Source organism: Channa argus, chromosome 20 (genome assembly GCF_033026475.1).
Source record: "Channa argus isolate prfri chromosome 20, Channa argus male v1.0, whole genome shotgun sequence".
Classification (NCBI taxonomy): domain Eukaryota; kingdom Metazoa; phylum Chordata; class Actinopteri; order Anabantiformes; family Channidae; genus Channa; species Channa argus.
The window spans coordinates 8,142,137-8,161,668 of record NC_090216.1 but is presented as its reverse complement, the minus strand read 5'-3'; the positions used below and the strand labels follow the sequence as shown (position 1 = coordinate 8,161,668).

Below are 19,532 nucleotides of genomic sequence, written 5' to 3'. Positions count from 1 at the left end.
TAATTATAGTTATTGTTGTTCTTGTTCCAATATTGAAAGTCTGGGAAAGGAGCTATTAAAGCATCACTTTAGATGACGATGACGGCTGTTACTCTGAGGCTCTCAACTCTCTTAGAGCTCTTAAATTACACAGAAAGCAATTGTAAGGCATCACTGCACATAGGGCCACACTACTACAGCTACAATGATAATCCTGAGTATTCTGCTAGATATGAGTCAGTTAATTTTCTATGTGTATTACTACTCCTTATTATAGTGACAGTGTTAAAGCTGCATATTTTTACATTAAAAAAAGATCAATTGACTTGAATGTAAAACTGTTGCTTGCACTGACAAATCACTTTAGTGCCTTTCAGCTTATTGTTTTGGTTTTTATGGTCCGTTAAAGTGAACTGTTTTTGCTTCAATCTTACCACTAGCAGCATTTTAAAGACGGTTAAACAACTTCTTGCTGCCACCATTTTATCAAAAAAAAAAAACTCTTTTACTGAAAGCCTAATGGAAAGTACTAGCTAATTTGTAACAAGCTTTTTGAAACACACAAAATTCCCTAAAGGCAAAAATCTACGCTTCAGCAAGCCAACCTCTTCAATTTTACATGCAAATATACATGTAAAACCAGGTATGGTCTATAAATTAAACCATTTAAAACAGCCTGGGCCTTTAAGCTGCATCTCTGTTCAGTGCAAACCTGCCTTCAACAGATGTCTGCATGTGCTCCATGCTTGTGACAACAGGCAACAACACAGCACACATATTAATGAGGTCTCAGAAGGTGCTCCTGAAGCATGGCACACTCAAGTATGATCTTCATATAACCTGTCCAGCAAGTGTTTCATACAGTCTACAGTCTCACCTGCCTGAATGATAAAAATCATGGTAATACCGTCCAAATCACATTTAATGGGGTTTTATATACATACAAACTGTTTAACCTTCAGGAAGCACAATTATAAAGCTGCACTAATCAATTGCATTAGGCTCCCTTCAGCTTATTTTTTCTGTTATATGGACCACAACTTTACTTTGCTGTCTTGCTTCTATCCACCTTTTCTTATTTATTTTTTTAAACCAGAAGCAAGCCATTTTCCACAGACTGCATCCAAGAAAGGTTAGCACATATCTGGTGAACATGGAGCATTGTGTAGCAAAATAAAGAGGGGAGTTTATGGTCACTGAACAAGGCTACAAGTAGAACAAAGACTGGATGTACAGATGGCCAGAAACATCAAATGAATGCTGTTGCTCCTTTTCAGCTAATCAATAAATTGTCAACTGTTTCCTTACTTAACAGACTTATAAGGTGGTATGTAGTTATCTTTACAGAAAAACAGACCGTTTATATTCATGTAGCTTTTTTTTTTTAATTCAACTGTCTCATTGTATTTGGGTCTAGATCATGACACATAAGCTATGACTGAAACATGGGTTCTGCTGTTGCAAAACACGTCTTTATGTGTCTGGAATTGGAGTTAATGGTGGAAAACTGCTGCTACTCACTTGTAAGGTTTCCAGTAATAAAACATTTTATCCGAGACATTCAACTGTTGATCCATATATATATATATATATCCATATATATATATATCCATATATCCATATATATATATATATATATATATATATATATATCCATATATATATATATATATATCCATATATATATATATATATATATATATATATATATATATATATATATATATATATATATATATATATATATATATATATATATATATATATATATATATATATATATATATATATATATATATATATATATATATATATATATATATATAAATATATATAAAAACACAGATTCAGTGTACACTTGAATAATGAAAACAAGGCCTGAGTGGGTTGTCTTAATATCAGAGTAGGAAGGTTGATTCACAGCAGTGTTTAAAGACGCGACTGCATTAGAAACCCAGGACCCAGTGGAAGTGTCACATTACTCATCATCCGTGCAGGATAACAACTAACCTGCACAAAAGGCTGCAGTTGCTGAAGACACCAGCATAAGGATGAGAAATGGTATACAATGCCCAGAAAGTGTGCATGGGTTAAGAAATTAGCTCATCATGTGTCAGTCTAGTCATGCCCGAGCTGCTTTACTGCTTTGGTGATTCACGAATGAGGCCAAGCTGAAGGTCAGTCTGTGAGCTGCAAGATCTGCAACCCTGGTAGAATTCTTTCTTCACCGGTTGATCAAGGACGGACTGATCGGTGGCGTCAGAATGACAGAAACACATGATATACTGTATGTGCATGCACAAATACTTTTGTTCTAAGATATTTTTACCCATTTACTTGGCAACTGTTGCAAAAATAGAAAAATAAAATGTGTATATTACTGTTCTTCCCAGAGTTGTAAAATCCTCCCTGAGGTTTACTACTGTATAACCCTCTGTGCCGTGTTTAGTCGTCTGATAAGCCTTCAGGCTGGTGGAACTTTTACTCCATGGGTCAAACACTGTGGGCCTCCTTTGAGACAAAATGAAAAACACAAGTCTTTCTGAGCTTCATCATTTCTAACCAAATGTGCTGTGCTTTGGGGGCTATATAGAGAAAATGCTGCTATATTCATGTACATTGTAGTAAACTGGCAATATTCAAACCATGCCAAATAAAACATAGCACTGTATATTTGCAATGTATCATCACTGGAAAAACTAAGGAAAACATGCAGATTCTCAGCTCAGCTCTATGGTAAAGTGTGTGCGTTTCTAAGCAGATTTGCAGATGTTTATCTGCAACAGACATCTGTGACAATAATAACCTTAGAACCCGTAGATCACAATGAATCTAAAAACATGCATCAGATATGTATCACATCTGTGGGATTTGAGTGAGTCATAAGTTATGACTATAAAAAGAGATAAGATTTGACACAAATTGCACAAATCGGGTGCTAATGGTTTTAAAGTACCACCTGGTCCGTTTAACTGCAGGCTTAATCTCTTGAGATCACCGGTCTGTGTCTGTCCCTTTCACCTCATGCAGTGTCGTCATTTCACTGGAAGGCGTGCTTCACTGTTTGAAAACTTCTGTGTTACTTTAACTGGACTTCCTGGATCATATTTCATTGGCTCATCAGTGCCTGAAACAACATGCTCCCACCAATGAACTCCCTTGCATTTTTTAATGCAGCACTGTTTTATGAATATTTCCATAGAAACACATTTGACAAGAGCGCTCCAAAATCACATAATGATAGTACTGAATTAAAATATAACCATTGTACATTTGTGTCAATACACAGCATAATTACTATAGTTGAATAGTTGGACATGATTTAATTCAGCTTACATCAAACAATCCCTAGAAACCCTGGTGGATGAATGTAATATTCACTGCTTCAGATACTGTGCAGACAGTACAGTATCTTAAGCAGGGCTTCACTGGTGGCTTTTCTTTTGTGTCTGTAACACACTCGAGAGTAAAACCAGTCGGTTTAAGGGATTTCTGTCTCATCTTGTCAAAAAATAAAAGCAGATCATTTCTTTGTTTTGCAGGCGTCCTGTGGAGCCGAGTGCAGCAGCTTCCACATCATTAGGGATCACTACCAGCATTACAGCAGTTCCAAAGGGACAAACCTGCAGTGGTGACATCATAATTCCAAAATCTGGATGTAAACACTTTTACTGGGAACCAACACCAGCAGCATTGGAAATGGACGTGTATGTAGCATCAAAGGTGTTCGTTAGACAATGTTCATTTCACAAGTTTCCTGTGTCATCATCTAAAATTGGAAACTAATGCCTTGTCTGACATTTAAGAGACCTTTACTAATAAAAACCTCTGACCCACCCATACCATAACAATCTTTTGATTTATTTATAGATCTGCATTATATATTGAATCCAAAAGGTTACCATGTTAAAGGGAGAGCATTCATTTAGAACAAGTCACCTAAGGGCACAGTCACAGCAGGATCTGTGGGATGATTTTATTTAAATTAAATAGCTACTATCAGTGGATTTACTTAAATCCATACTGAGATTTAGACTACAGATCAACTTAGTTGAACTCTAACAGATTAAATTCATGTTGTAAACCACCTGCTAAGCCGCTTGTTTCTTGATGGAAGAGAGAGCAGACAGTCCAAAATGAAAATATTTAAATTTTATATAACACAGCTTTGTTGAATCAGAAGCAACAGTGGCTTCTCTTTTCACATTCATTTTCCAGGATCAAAACAAGCCTCTGCAACCACTGCATGGCCCAGCTGTGGCCACCAAGCTTCCCACTACGCCTTCATGTAAGTCTCAAGGAACCCGTCACCTCGCACACAAGACACCTATTAAGTCCCTACTAGTTTCGCAGTGGGGCACCAGTAAAGAAAATAGAGCCTCAACACATACATTATTTACACACACACACACACACACACACACACTCTCTGGTGTTACAGTAGTCTTTCATTTACACCTATAAAACTAAATTAGCTGCTTCTCAGTGCAGTCAAACAACTTATGAGTGCCAACCTGTCTCTATAGGACCAAAACGCGCCAAACTAGTTAGCCGTCGGCTTTTATACACAAATGATCACACTGAATTTAAAAATATGTACATCGTGCCTGTCTGTTCAGATTTCAGTAATGTTATACTTGAAGTAGTGGGATGGAAAATCAAGTATGCCTAAATTTTAATGCTTGTGTTTTATCTAGTTCTAATGGCAACCTGTACTCAGTGTACTTTGATGTTTATAAATGCTGTTCAATCTTTGTCTCATATACATGTTTTGTCTTGACGTGTTTGCAGAACTGCTCCAAGGTCAGTTATTGTCTAACAGCAGACCCTCCCACACCGTAGTGACCCAGTCACTCCGTGCGCACATGTGTTTATCAAAGTGCTGAAAAGGGAAAAGGTTTCCATAAAAGAAGAGAAGGGCTGGGGCAGTAGCCTGAGGGTGGAGAATGTTCTGCCCAGCAACAGAAGGTTATAAAACTAATGTGTGATGTAGGAAGTTTAGAACTGCATAGGATGGGGACTTGAAACTTCAATGTACTTCTCTCTCGAAAGATAATAAAACCCTAAAAGACATCCTGGATGTTGAAGCTTCTTTACTGATTACACTTGATATTTAAGACCAGATATTTTCACTTTTGCCATGACCAGTAGTAACTTTTTTGACGCTACTTGCAGCAATTGTGTACTAATGGTTTTTGAGGACCTTCCTTACCTCCCTGTGTCACAGCTATTGCTACAAATGCAGACCGTGGTGCTGAGCACAAATTACAACAATCGCCTTTGAATGTCTGGGTAACTGTAGTTGATGAAGTCATTTGCGATGCATGAACACAGATGTTTATGACCACACAGGTTATTATAGTTGTTACAATATTTACTAGTGCAAAGTTTAAAGTGTCCATGTTTATAACGCCTTCCCTGATATACACGGGTGACATAAACAGTACTTAATACTGGTAACATACTTTGAAGTGTGTATCTGTTAATAATGACAGAAACTAGAGGAATGCTCCTGGCTCATGAAAAGTTTTAATTCCTGCTATGGGACAGAGTTTGCCTGGGGCTGCTGCACAGTATCATAATGTTTCAGCACTGAGCTTAACGTTATAGAGGGACCACAACCCGAAACACTGATGTCAGCAGAAGGGTAGCAATGTAGCCAGAGGCTACAATTAAGGCAGTTTGCAAGATAAAAATGTTTCCAGTGTTCTCTGAGAAACACCACCTGTGCTTGTTTAATTTGCAAATTCCAGGCCAAGTTTAAAGTTTTCCATGTTTTTTTTTCTGACATTTTTAACGCAGCACATTTTAAGAGATATATAAATGAACAAAAAGGTTTAGAATAAAAAAAAAACAAACAGAATCTGTTACAGTACTTGCTCCAAGCATAGTCTCGAACAGACATCATGAGAGAGAGTTGATGACATTATGATTATTAACACCGTATTAGCAAACACACTCTGGTGTTGAAAACAGTGGGTCAAAAATAACTGGTGAACTTTCCTGACAGCTGCTTTCTAAATTACAGTATGTGGCAGCTTGATGCACACTGATTTATGATTTTGTATAAATAATATATACTCTGAATGTATCATATGTTCAGCTTGACTGCCATTTTGAAAAATCTAAAGATTATTTTTTTAAAAATATATAAAACATTAATTAGGGGACGATTGGCCACATGTCTTTACTAGTGCACAGAGTTGAAAATGGCTGTTGTTGTCGTCAGCAATAAGCAGTATACTCCTGAGAATTGAGGTTTGCCTGTGGGAGAACATGCAGCATCTCTACAGCTACCGACACTTCCTGATTCACTCTGTAACCCAACATCAACACATCGAGGTCTAATGTGTGCTGCATCAGAAAACACAGCGTGGAGCAACAGGCTCCCGCAGGTTTCTATGGGTGTCCAAAGACGTCAGAATGAGAAATAGGTTCATGGGGTTCCTGAGTGCATTAAATTTTAAAGAATAATATAAAATATAACTCTATAAAATATAATTATATAAAAGGCACATCTACTGCACTGATAAAACATTTATTGGTTATATGTCTGTGGACATCATCAGTTATCAAGGACATGGTTATCTCAAAGGTGCCTGGTGACACCTGGCTTTGCTACTCCAGCTGCCCTCTGGTATTTATTTGTTATTTCCCAAAAACTATACACTTAACATTCGCAGCTGGAAAGGTAGGAAGAGATGAGTCAGAGTTCTGCTGAGGGTGCCGCAATAGTTGTATAGTTGGATAAATGGATCCATTTCATAATAACACTCAGACACCCTCTAAACTGTTTATACAACATGTGAAATTGATTGTGAGCAACCTTTTTTCTGTTCAGATGAAACATTCATGACACTGACCCAAATATTGGCCAAATAAGGGAATATTCAACTGCTGTACGTTTGGAGTCTTAACTGATGCTTCCTCTTCACAATAGCAAAATAACTGACCCAACATCCATGAAAAGAAGTTGTTTTCGAAAGGAAATTATCACATATTATAATCATATAGTAACATAACCTGATGTGGCCAGCTCATAAGATTAATGACTAAAGAAGTTAAAAATATAGGCAGTGTGTTTTTGTTTGGCTGCTTTAGTCAGATCACACTGAACTAGACCTGCTGTGAACCATAAAAAGGTCAGAAAAACACAAACACAAAATGAAATTGTGTGGAAAAACCTGCTGCTTCTTTGACTTGTGTTATGGTGCTGAACAGAAAGCTACTATATTGAATTTGCTGCCATTTCCTTTACTGCTGTGACTCAAGCATTTTCATGGTCTGAAGTATTAGGAAATCTCACATGTTCTCTCTCGCTGTTTCAACGTGGTTATAGTCGGTATAAAACAGTGCTGCAGACATTACAGAGGCTGAACTGTTCCTTTAGTCATTAAAGACTGAGCCACTTTGTTCAGTGCCTAATAAAGGGGGTTACATTATGCTTTTGTCTTCCATTCATAATACTGCTGCAAGAATAAAACAAATATTGTGCATGTGGAGCAACCATGTACTTTATGGTTTTTCCATACTGGCTTTCAAATTGGGTAATATATATCTTTTTTGTTGTTGCATGATACTTTTTCAGCATAAAACAACATTAATGAGTAACTATATAATAATTCAAATTATAACAGCAGCAGTGGCTGTGCTAATACATAGCAACAGTGGTAATTTTAGTAGTTTGTGTTTTGTTAATATTAGTTTAAACAATGATGGCATGGTAAAGAATATATGCAGTAGCCTGATATTTGGCAACTTAAAATATTGCAGAGATATTAAAATAATAATGGAGGTTAAAGCACTCAGAAACTGGATCCTCCCTTAAACCCTTGGCAGCTCCACACAAGTGCTCAGTTTCTGCTACATGTTGAATAGGTTGCACTGTAACTACCCACAGCCTGAAACCCGACCCTCTGTTTGTTTGACTCTGGTCACTGTACACAGTGGGCGATCCCATCTACGGGCACTGACAACATGCTCTCTGAGATGTGAAAACAATCAGGTATCGTTGAACAGTTTGGGTCAAGCCTGCTGGAACGTCTCGTCTGCTGACTCGGGATTCTCTTTGCTTTTTATAACTCTTTCACGCAACGGGATTGAACCAAAAAAATCTACTCTCATCAGACCAAAAGAGCCTGTTCTGCTCCGTTATAAATAAGTGACTTAAGATTATGCTACTACAGTTTGTGCCATTATTCCACTTTAAAATGCCCACAATCACAACATGCTGTGTCGAACTCCAAATCCCGCAATGGCTTAGCCATGATTTAAGCCGTCCTGGAAGCAGCCCAAACGCTCTCACAGTGAAACGTAAAGAGCTTAGGATGGAAGGGGATGGATGTGTTTCCACCCAGCCTCACACTCTCCACCTCATCTGAAATCTGGGCTTGTAATTCGGTTGCTTAAAAACAAGAGAAAAGTGACAACAAAAAATATTCTGATATCTGTCAACATCTGAGAAGAAAAAGCTTGTTAAAAGAGTTTGATTGGAGTATGAGTGATGACTCATCTCTTTGGCAGCACTTCAGTGAAGAGAGATTCTCAGTGAAAGAGAAACTCTGCTCTGTGCCAACAGTAAAATTTATACTATGTATACAGACAAAGTGGACATCCAGCAAAGGTAGTATTTTTAAGGGTTAAGAGGATGCATGTTACATGAGATGTGAATTCAGAAGTACAAATATGTGCAGTGGCCCTGAATGGTTTCTCAATTAGTTTAGGTTTAATTTCATATATTGCACTTGAAGGGTTGATGCAATAAAGCAAATAAAAGAGGGGTGAACATAGGGGGACTTTCAAAGTTTGGTTGTGACTCCAAAAATCTATTTCCTCTAAGCAGCTGCATTAATTAACTGAACTGAAGTGACTAAGGAGAAAGCCTGTTTGATATTAAACGTCAGCCGTCTCTCCATAAAAACAATTAAGATTTACCTCAAGATTTTCACCTCCTTTATGTTTGCCTGTGAGAGGAAAGGGGAGGCTGCCGTTAGTATAAGACTATCTGAGCTTGAATACAACAGCAGTTGGCAGGTCAGTGTGTAGCCTATGATTTTAAATGATATCCAGAGAACCAAAACATTGTGAGTGCGGGAATTTCTTATAATACTGCTCATCAATTGGATTTAGGGAATGGAAAGAATGTTATTGCAAACCTCTTTTCCTCAGTTTTCCCTGCTGTCTGAATAGGATGCTCTTCCACCACTAACTAATTATACTCCACCGACTGTATGTGCCAAATGAGATCCTGCTGAAAATGCAGCTGCCAAACAGAGAAATTCCAAATTAGAAATGCTGGCTAGCCCCTGCCCCTGGGGGGAATAGCAATTTTCACACCTGATACTTGCTGGTGTCCAAAACTAATGGTGTGATTGCTCCAAGAATTTTGCCCAATGAGCGCAGAGAGTTAAGGATCAAGCCACTCTCGGTTGTGGACTCTGCAGGCACAGATGGCCACAGGTCGAGACAACCTCAAATGAATGTGTCAAAGCAACACTAGGATTTGTCTGTGTGCTGCACCGAGGGCAAATGTTGATGAGGTTATAAATCAAACAGACTCCATACAAAGCAAAACAGTAAAGGAGACAGACTCATCCTTTGCAAAGAAATGAAAAAACCTATGAGGTCAATGAAGAAATTGAAACACTGCAGTTTGTTTTTAAAAAGGTGCAGGTTGTTGTATTTTGTATGCTTGAAAATTAATACAAGGATGTCTAGGGGATGTCTAAGACCCATGTCAATTTGTTGAAAAGGAGCATAATTTCTCTTTGAAGTAAGCAAGGTCATCATACAAGATTTACATCTCAAAAATGATTCTGTTCACAAAAGTGAAGATAAACATCTAAGGAAAATTCAAAGGCGTTGCTGACGTATCAGTTAATTAATACTACCATCAGTATGCTAATAGTGTCACTAACGTTTTAGTAGCAATACTTGCACAAGTTTCTCAGTAGGTACTTTATTAGTGTTTAGCTACTTTAATTTTCAAGTTTCTTCATTGTAGTGCACTGACCTGCATTATTAGTTTTTGTAGTGACCCCCAGGTCATTTAAAAATAAATAAATAAATAAAAATGGGAAGTCTATTGGAAATTAAATAATATAATGTTACTAGAATGCTTTATAGTTACAAAAAATAAGATTTTGTTGTTTACCCTCAAAAGTACAAAAGCAACAAAATAATTATAGACACATGGCCTTGTCTCCATCTGTAAGGCCTTGACAAAAACGGACCTGGCAGCTGCTGGCGCCCGAAAATAGCGGCAGACTTCGAGGCAAGGCACAGAGCAGAGTGACGCTGCCACATTGTTCACTCTTGCACTGGGCGCGGCGAAAGTCATACATGATCCCGTTGGCACAGGAAGCCACAGGTGGCAAACAGCCTCCTATGTTTGCCATTAGGCCATGGGCGTGTTGGTAGAATATCTGTTACAGTAATGTATAAAGAATAACACTGAAACCCCAACGTCAAGCCAACAGTCACCTGGGACTGACCGACTAAATAAATAAATAAATAAATAAATAAAGGGCATGTAGAATAAGTGCTGTTTGAGTCCTTAAATGCTGAGCTGAATGCTATGGAATGCTGAAAATGTCATTACAAAGCAGAGCAAAGTTGAATTCTTGGCCATTTAAAGGATAATCACTTCCATGACTTCTGAATGGCACTTGGATTGTTTCTGCCACTAACTCCATAATCACCTCCAAGGGAAGAGAACAAGCACCCACAAATGTGTTAACTCTCTTTCTGCCTTCCCCCCTTTTCCACTCTCATCACACATAAAGCTTTTCCATGTAGTGATACAATTGCTGCTGCTCACTGAGCCGCTCAGAGTTTGTCCGCCTGAAGAAAATGCCCTTCTGGCCCACCTATAAATTTGTTCTGAGCTCCTTTCTTCCCCTGCACCTGCTCCCGGGCAACATTAAATGTATATGACACAATCAAGCCAGAAGATGCCTCAGTCACCCGATCATCCAGTGGTACTTCATCTAGAAGGTGACATGTAATTCTAGACAAGCGGCTGATAATGAACTCAAAGTGAATTTGTTTGCACACTGTGAAACTCATAAAAGGCAAAAAAGCTGCTGCCATAGCCTTATCTTTTGCATGTTTACAATTTTTATTATTATTTTTTTGTCCTTTCGGCTTATCCTGTGAGATAAGGGTCGCGACAGTGGATCTTTGTCTGCATGTTGATTTGGCACAGTTTTTACACTGGATGCACTTCCTGACGCAACCCTCCTCAATTTTTATCTGCACAGCAGGGAAGGGGAATGGGCTGTTAGGGGTTCAGTGTCTTGCCCAGAGACACTTCGACATATAGCTGGGACCGGGGATCATACCACTAACTCTGTAGTAGTAGTAGACGACTGCCTTACCAACAGAGCTATGAAGTCTTAATGCGAAAAAAAAAACATACAAATGGGGTGAACACTTATTTACAAATGTAGCACTTAGTTGTTGAGACATTAAGTTGAAAAAGTTTTGTATAACACAAGAAAAATACAGTCTCAGAGAAAGTTCAAGCCCTGCCTTCTTTGTCACCTCTGCATGACATGATTTTACATGATGCTTTGTTTAACAGTTGTCAAACTAAATGTCAAGTCACAGTTTCTCTGAGGTCGTTCTGGAGAAAACGTGCATTAACCTGCTTGTTCCTTATAATAACTTCACTTGTCTTGTCACGGTAACTTTTCAACTTATTCTTCAGTATCGAATGTGTAATTTGCAAACAGGAGCTCCCCCAGACTGTCCATGGATCACATAAGCAATTAATACTTGTTGTAAAAAATATTATAAAAAAAGTGAAAAAAGCAACTGTTTAAACACACATTAACCTCAGGAACCAAACAAAAGTTTAAGAACTACAAAAACAACAGATACCATATTTGCACTGTGTTAAAAAGCCTTGAAGATTCACATAATTTAAATAATTATTTGTAAGTCATTAAACCTTTCCTTTCAGTACCACATAATAAAATGTCTATGCAACCTAACTTATCCTGACAGTATCATGTCTGTTTGCCCAATTAAAACACGTGAGAATGCCACAAAATCTCAAAGTCAATACGAGGAAAACAGCCTACAGTTAACCATCAATGCTAAGCAATCACAGACAATTCATCCAAGTCTGACTTTAATACTGACTCTGTTTGACCTGTGACTGTGATTGGGGTTAGGGGGCTAAGACGGCAAACTGAATACTGCCCAGGGCCAGCTATGTGCTTCCATTAATAGAAAACCTTTCTCCGGCCAGAATAATAGCTTTGCAACATCGCAGCTCCCCTGTGGACATCTTAAACCAAGCAGACAAGGGCTAAATGTCACTCTGCAGGGTCCATCATTTAAGGGAAATCACATTTTTCTCTCCAGAACACACTATAACCTCAGGCTCACCTTATCACACACTCCTCATCTTACAATTTCATGAAAGTTACATTCTCGAAGAAAGTATCACAGAACGGAAAATAGATGTACGACATTACAGGAGACCTGCTGGGTTTTTTGGCACAGGTAAAAGCTGCAGCCACCTGTTCAGCCCCTAAAGCGAGCTTTGTTTGTTTTGATGTGAGCAAACAGCAGTGTAATGACATTTTTGATGAATAGGGACGGGGGTCTCATATGATGCAAAAGTGACTGGGGGGAGGGGAAATACAATAATGCATAAACTGACAGATGGGATCACTGTGTCCCCAATCTGGAAGAGCCCATGTTTTTACAAACAAATGTCAGCTGACTTAAAATTACCAATGTAAACACGAGGTCTGGCCTCATCTGTTTTCTTTGAGTGCATGAGGAGTAGACCACTGATACAAATGATAGAAGGTCATCAGGAGCTGTCCTCCCCACTAATCAAATAGCCCTAAGAGCAAAGTTGGATCTTTCGCAATCTGCTGAGATCTGAGGCCAGCCAGGCAAATGAACATTGGGCCTCTGGGCCTTCCACAGGGCAGCCTGCACCTGTTTATCACTCAGCATCCACCATCAGAGGTAAACATTCAGCTCAGTGTGCAGCAAGGATCGCTGTGCAGCACGTCACATTGGGCGGAAATGTGTCATGCTACAATTCTTAGGGTTAATACTTCAGATTTTATTCTGACATGCCAGATTATGACGTGAGAGACTAGACTTTATTTTTATATATAAAATACATAAATACAACATTATGTATGGTTTTAATAATTTTATGGAAGACAATGGTCAGCATAGCTACTCTGAGCATTCTGCATCTAGACAGCCCCATAAACAAAAATGTGTGCAGAGCTAGTGGAAGTACACAAACTTAAAAACTCATGTGACACTCAACTTAAAAAAAAATGTGCGAATAGACCGGGTAATTAGCTTAAGTTAGCTGACCGAGACCAACTGGTCATGTTGATGACATCTATATCCTGGGGTTTGCAGCAAAGCAGACAAATATAAAGACACAGACAGCAAAGAATGTAGAAAATAACGACTATAGCTAACTGGAGAGATGTTGAAATTTGTGAGGGCAGACATTCACATTTTGATAAAGATCACATGATCTTCGAAGTGCAGTAAACAAAACAGTGATTTCCACAGAGTACTTTTTGCATCATGTCCTGCCCTCTACACACTCAACCCAGGCACCACCCAATGCCCATTTAACGTGGTGTATTTCCTCACTTGTGAGAAGGTGTTTCTCACAGACTAACTCCTGATGTGTCCTACAGGTGTGAAAGAGCAACTCCAGAGAATATGTGGACCTGATTCTACAGATATTCTCCAGAGTTCATATGTGAAAGAGCCTGAGGCCCATTAGCCTTCATCATAATTGCAAAGTACTGTAACCCTGAAGCAAAACCCAATTTTTGTGTAGCCTTTTTTTTTTGTCCTTCCTTTCTGTCCTTCCAGTTTAAATTTTAAAACTAATTAGTGCCCCCCTTATCTTCCAGATTCCCATGCACTGCTTTTATCCTTAAAAAAAAAAAAAAAAATGTAAAAAGCTGCTTAAGAATATTACCTCGGAAACACTGGTTTTGAAATATTTTAACACTGGGACTGCAAAAAAACTAAATTTTAAAGAGAAATTTGCGAGTGAAGATGTTAGAATAACAGCTCACCTCTAATCAAACACGCACACACACAAAATAAATGCCACACCACTACACTTCCATTTAAACCATGCCATGTTCTCTCCCCCCAGGAAAACTCCCTCTCAGATGGCCTGGAAATAGGCTTTAATATTTGCCCTAAACAGGCTTGACATAAAACACACACACAAACACACTGTTTAGGTAAGCTGCAGTTGCCATGGTTACAGACGAGCACTCACTAAACAGTTGTGTGTCAAGCCATCATTGAGACAGAGCACTTGAGCTGCTTACACACACACACACACACACACACACACACACACACAGCTGAGCTGAAGGGAGCGTTGGTGGTTCAAAGTGAAAAACAAGGAAAACAGGATGGCAGTCGAGCCGATGTCACGCTTCTGTTAGCAGTATGTTTCTATCACCATTAAACGTCAGCAGACCACATGATGCGGTTTTTAACACAAACTGAAATCTAAAAATGTTTTTTTTCTTCCGGATATAAAGTAATCTTTTTGCAAAAGCTTACAGCTGCACACATCACCTCAAAAAAACCCAAATGTTTCTCTTTATGACATTTGAAATGAGCATCCACCAAAAAAAAGCAGTAATATGATTTTTATACACATTTTATGACTCAAACACTTGACATTCAAGTGTTTATCACAGCGAGATCCAAGATACGCTTATAAATAAGTCACAACTATGGACAGATTTGACAGTTTTTAGAAGCAGCTGTCACAGAAAAGACCTTATCTTCTTATCATCTAACATTGCCAGTAGCTGTTTTTTTCCAATTTCTGCTGCTCAAATATAAATAAACAGCTCGTTCCATGTTTCATATCATGCTACAATGCTTAAGTTAGTCTGTCCATCCAGCAGTTTTGATTAACAACCTCGGCATGTTGAGAAAACTGGAGATGCTGCACCACATTGTAGATGGGTGGCTGAAAGTGGGATCAAGCCCCGAGCACTGCAGCAAGCCTTGGCATGCTGCTCCCACTCATAAAATTTCATTTCATCACTCATTAGTCCTGCTGCTTACATTGCCGACCACCAACAGCCAAATTAAACACTCGCATAGATGCAGAAATCTCAGAAAGACACAGAATCTTCACCATATCAAAACTGTCTTTGACATGGACACTTTTTAACAAGGTAGCGTGAGGTACAGCATTATCCTCCTGTACAATATAAAGACATGTAGATGAACCAACATGTTATCATCTGTCAAGGACTCCTGAGGAAAGTTTCTGGCTTGTCCTATAAAAAATGTTTTTTACAAAGCCCTCACACAGACAAACATACCCTGATTCAGTTCAACCTGAGTTTCCAGCTGTCGTGACAAAGTCTGTGGGTGAACGTGATTGAGTGTCACGCTTGACCTCACTGCTGTATGTAGGCTAAAGCAGCCTGAGATGTCAGCAAGAGATTAAACGAAGGATGATGACTGAATGTGAACTTACCAGGACTCTTCCCGTCAGTGTCTGAGCAGATATCATGACCCCAGCCCAGTCTTTGACCGAGGTCATCCAGCCCACCTCACTGGCTGCTGCGTCGTCCTTGTCGGCACGTTTGATGCCATCGCCTGTGGTGATCCGATGGACCTCCTAAAGAAGAAAGGATGCAACTGGTAATAATTCATTTTGCGGGGACACCGGTAGCATTCTGACCAAAAAATTGCCCTTTAGCGGTACTGGAAATGTTTAAAAACCTTCTGGATCAATAAATGTTTATAGTCAACACAATTTACATAACTGATACCTTTAGGAAAAAGCACAACCAGCTGTAAACAGACGGACATATTAACTTATGGCTGATGACACTGGGCCACATTAATTAAGCCTTAATTTGGAGTTTCTGGAGAAGTGCTGCCTTCTAACAATGTTAGCATTTGCTCTCCTTTAATTTATTGCTTTCGAACAAGTAGTGAGAGCCTTGTTGGCCCGTTCTTAGTTACTGGGAGATGCGGTAGGTACCTGGTTAACATGGTTTTTTTGTTTAAAACAGCTGACTGCAGCAGTTGGAAATGAAATTCAGTGGGCAAAAACAAATAGATCAGCAACGCGTCAACCTAAAAAACAAATGAGCTGAAAGACCCTAAAACACTCTAGAATGCTAACAGGAGTTTTGTGTTTAAATCAATGTTAAAAATAATTATTGAGTAAATCTGCTTTAAGTTATAAGAGTGAAACAGAAAGACACTTCGTTAACATGTGACATGACATGAGGGGAAAAAAAACATGAACAACAGTTAAATTGATAAAATCAACACTAAAACGCACACACACACACACACCTCCCCTTCTTGAGATAGTGACCAGGCTCAAAGCTTCCAAAATAAACCCACGCACATGCGTGCACACATGCAGTAAACATACAGAGTGAGAGCAGCAAAGAGACTCCAGGAGTGTATCCATGGCAGCCACTGAGCTCCTGGTGTTTCTGCTCCACTGAGTGGGCTGCCTGCCTGTCTGTCAGTCTGTCTCTCTGCCTGTCTGTTAGCTGGGACTGGCATGATTCACAGAACAGGAAATCAAGACAGGATGGGTTAGCAATGCTCCCTCGTGTAACATGCCACAGCCAGAGACTAACACAACTTGGACACCCCCCTTTACATCCTACACCTCCTTTACTCTAATGGTGACACACATCACTCTCTTGGAGGCCTTTGTCCTCCAGCTCCACTCTTAATAAGTGAACAGATGAAAACAGGTTGTATAGCTTCCACTAACATGTGTTCCATGTGTAAAGTCTTACAACGGTCCTCATCGACATCATGGTTATGCCTGCATGGTACATTCTCCAGATGCAGCGTGGACAATTGCGTGTCCCTGAGACAAGGCAGCCAGCTTCAAAGAACTCCTGGCATGTAACTATGCAACATGTGTTCTGCTTCCACTCCACCATAAATCTTTGTAAAGCTGCAGGGGCTACAGCACTACAGTGAAATGAATGAATGTTGTAAAAATACAAGAGAAAAAGGTTTGTCCAGAAGCTTAAAATGGGGGATAACGACAATCCTAAGGTTACTGAAGTTAAGGGGAAAGTTTAGTATACTCTATATTGTTACTGTCAACATGTTCCAGAAAAAAGGCAAAAATGGACAGTGGATTACTCCTGGATCCAACTGTGGAAACAACAGGAAGCAAGCAGGTGCACAAAACCAAACCTAAACCTGTAGCCACAGATTTAGTGCACTAGATATTGAAAGTAACAAGTTTGCAGTTTAATTGAATATTCACTTTATGAATAATCAATTAAACTACAAAACAAAAACTGCCCAACTTTTTACTTGGCCTTTAAGAATTTAAACAGCACAAGTATGAGCAGTTTGTAAAGATGTACATCTTCAGTTGGAACAATTAAACTGTATAAGAAAAGTCAGTATTGAAAAAGGAACCAACACACAGACCAGCCAACATGAACTATTTATGAAATGTATATTTCCTAAAATATTGAAGATAGACATCATTAACATTGTCAGCATTACACTGACAATGTTAATGCAAATTAATCAATTTTGCATTTAAATTTGGTCTTTAATAACGGTCTGTCAGATAAAAGTGGCACAGTAAATGCTACAACATGTCCCTGAGGAATATAGTGGGGAAAATGACCAAATTTTAAACAATGGAAATAGTAGTAGCTTGCTTGAATAAAATTGCTTATTTTATGTCTTTTTAAATAAAAATGGTCCACCCTTTGCCCACCCACACACCACAGATTTCAACTATTCACCCTCCATTATTATTACTAAATACCCGGCTGCACAAAGAAATTCAATCATGTTCAGATCCATTAGTCAGAGACAAGCAGACCACTAGCAGTCCATGTTACACTTCCTACAGCCTGCTCAGAGCCCTGCAGCACTAACCTGATAACACTGTAATAACATGCCCACATCACTTAGTAGCTAATGCAGCTGAGAAAATACAGGAACAGAAAACCCAGTGAAACTTCAGTGCAAAAATGAGGGGCAACAGGCATCGGCTCTTTGCTATTATGTAGTTGTAGTTAATGTGGGTACAGTGTAGAGTGCGCTTCTTTAACAAAACGAAGAAACAGACTGTTTTGCAGCTGTTTTTAAACACAGTGATCCATGCCGTAGATAGTCTTTGATAAATTTGAAAAACTTCTCGTCTGTCCTTGAAACAGAGCTGCAGGGAGAATTTAAGTCAAATCTTACTTTTGAATCGTGTTTGCCTTTTCAGTCGGCAGCTTGTTGAATAAGTGTTAAACTTTTCAGGAACAAAACTACAAGGCCTCTAGTTTTCTGGCAGTAAATTGGAAGAAAACTCTTCTCCTTGGTCGAGGGGCACTCCAGGTCAGACACTATTTGACCATTTGATAATCACTTACCTACAATACTGTCTACTGACAGCTTACAATAAAAACGTCAGAGTAGCTACAACAGAACAGATTGAAGTTATAACCATCCACAGTGGCAAGAAGAAGTATGTAAACCCTCTTAGGAATAACCTGTCACAAGCGTTTGAGCTTAACCTAACAACAACACAAAACAAGTAATCTTTCATGTTTTTACTGAACACACCCATTAAACAATCAAAGTGCTAGTGGAAAACATAACCGAACCCTTACATTTGAGGACTTGTTTTTTAATCCTCTGAAATACGTCACCTAAAACAAGCACTTCCAGGAGTAAGTGAAGTCCTACGCTACTGATTTTAATAAAAGCTAACTGGAGTTAGCAAACCAAATCCAAATCAATGAAATGAGAATGGAGGTGTGGGCCAGAGCTACTTTGACTTTTAAAACCACTCAGTTTGCAGTTCACAAATAGTATCTGCTGATATGAGCAACGCCTCACAAGAGATTTCAAAGAGTGTAGACATTCATCAGTCTACAGTTAGGCACAATGACTTTAAATGAAGACGACATTGGCTTATGCACATTGTGTTTGCCCATACAGACACAGAAGAAGATCAGACCATCAGATCATTTTAGGAAAAAAAGCCAAGCAGATCTAAAGAGATCACATACTTTTCTTGAGACTGTACAACAGTTCCAGTAGTTTAAAACTGCTGTAAAATCTCTAAACCTGCCATAAATGTTTTGGGTCACTTCACAATATTTTACAGCTTCTACTTCTTGAGTGTCTTTGTTTTTTAGCTATAGCATGGCTCCATAATTGACAATGTTTGTCTGAAATCTCTCAACTATTAGATATATTGACCTGAAACTTCATGTCACCCAGAGTTAAATAAATCTTAATGACTATACTTTGGTGAATCCTTAACTTTTCATGTAGCAATGCCATCTAGTCAAAATTCCATTTACAAATTTTTTTACCAAATCTCTTGAAAACACCTGACATTCACCTCAGCCGCTGTTGTGCTTTCTCCAAGTAAGCAAATATTTGCATGAAAAAATGAACATTAAACTAGCTAAACCCCAGCATGCACTGTAAGAATGTTAGTCTACAGTCTCAGAGTCACTAGCATGACCGTAGACTGAGTTCAAATGTTTTAG

The 19,532-nt window shown here is 38.8% G+C and overlaps 1 protein-coding gene across 16 annotated transcripts in view; it reads right to left on the bottom strand.

Annotated features, from left to right (window-relative positions):
* LOC137105264 (calcium-activated potassium channel subunit alpha-1a) overlaps window positions 1-19,532 on the bottom strand; it is an 81,803-nt gene that overhangs the window by 52,298 nt on the left and 9,973 nt on the right. For all 16 annotated transcript variants that reach the window (XM_067487205.1, XM_067487195.1, XM_067487197.1 and 13 more), the window contains exon 2: window positions 15,506-15,649. In XM_067487205.1, the coding sequence (XP_067343306.1) occupies window positions 15,506-15,649 (144 nt within the window). The remainder of the gene's footprint in view (window positions 1-15,505; window positions 15,650-19,532) is intronic.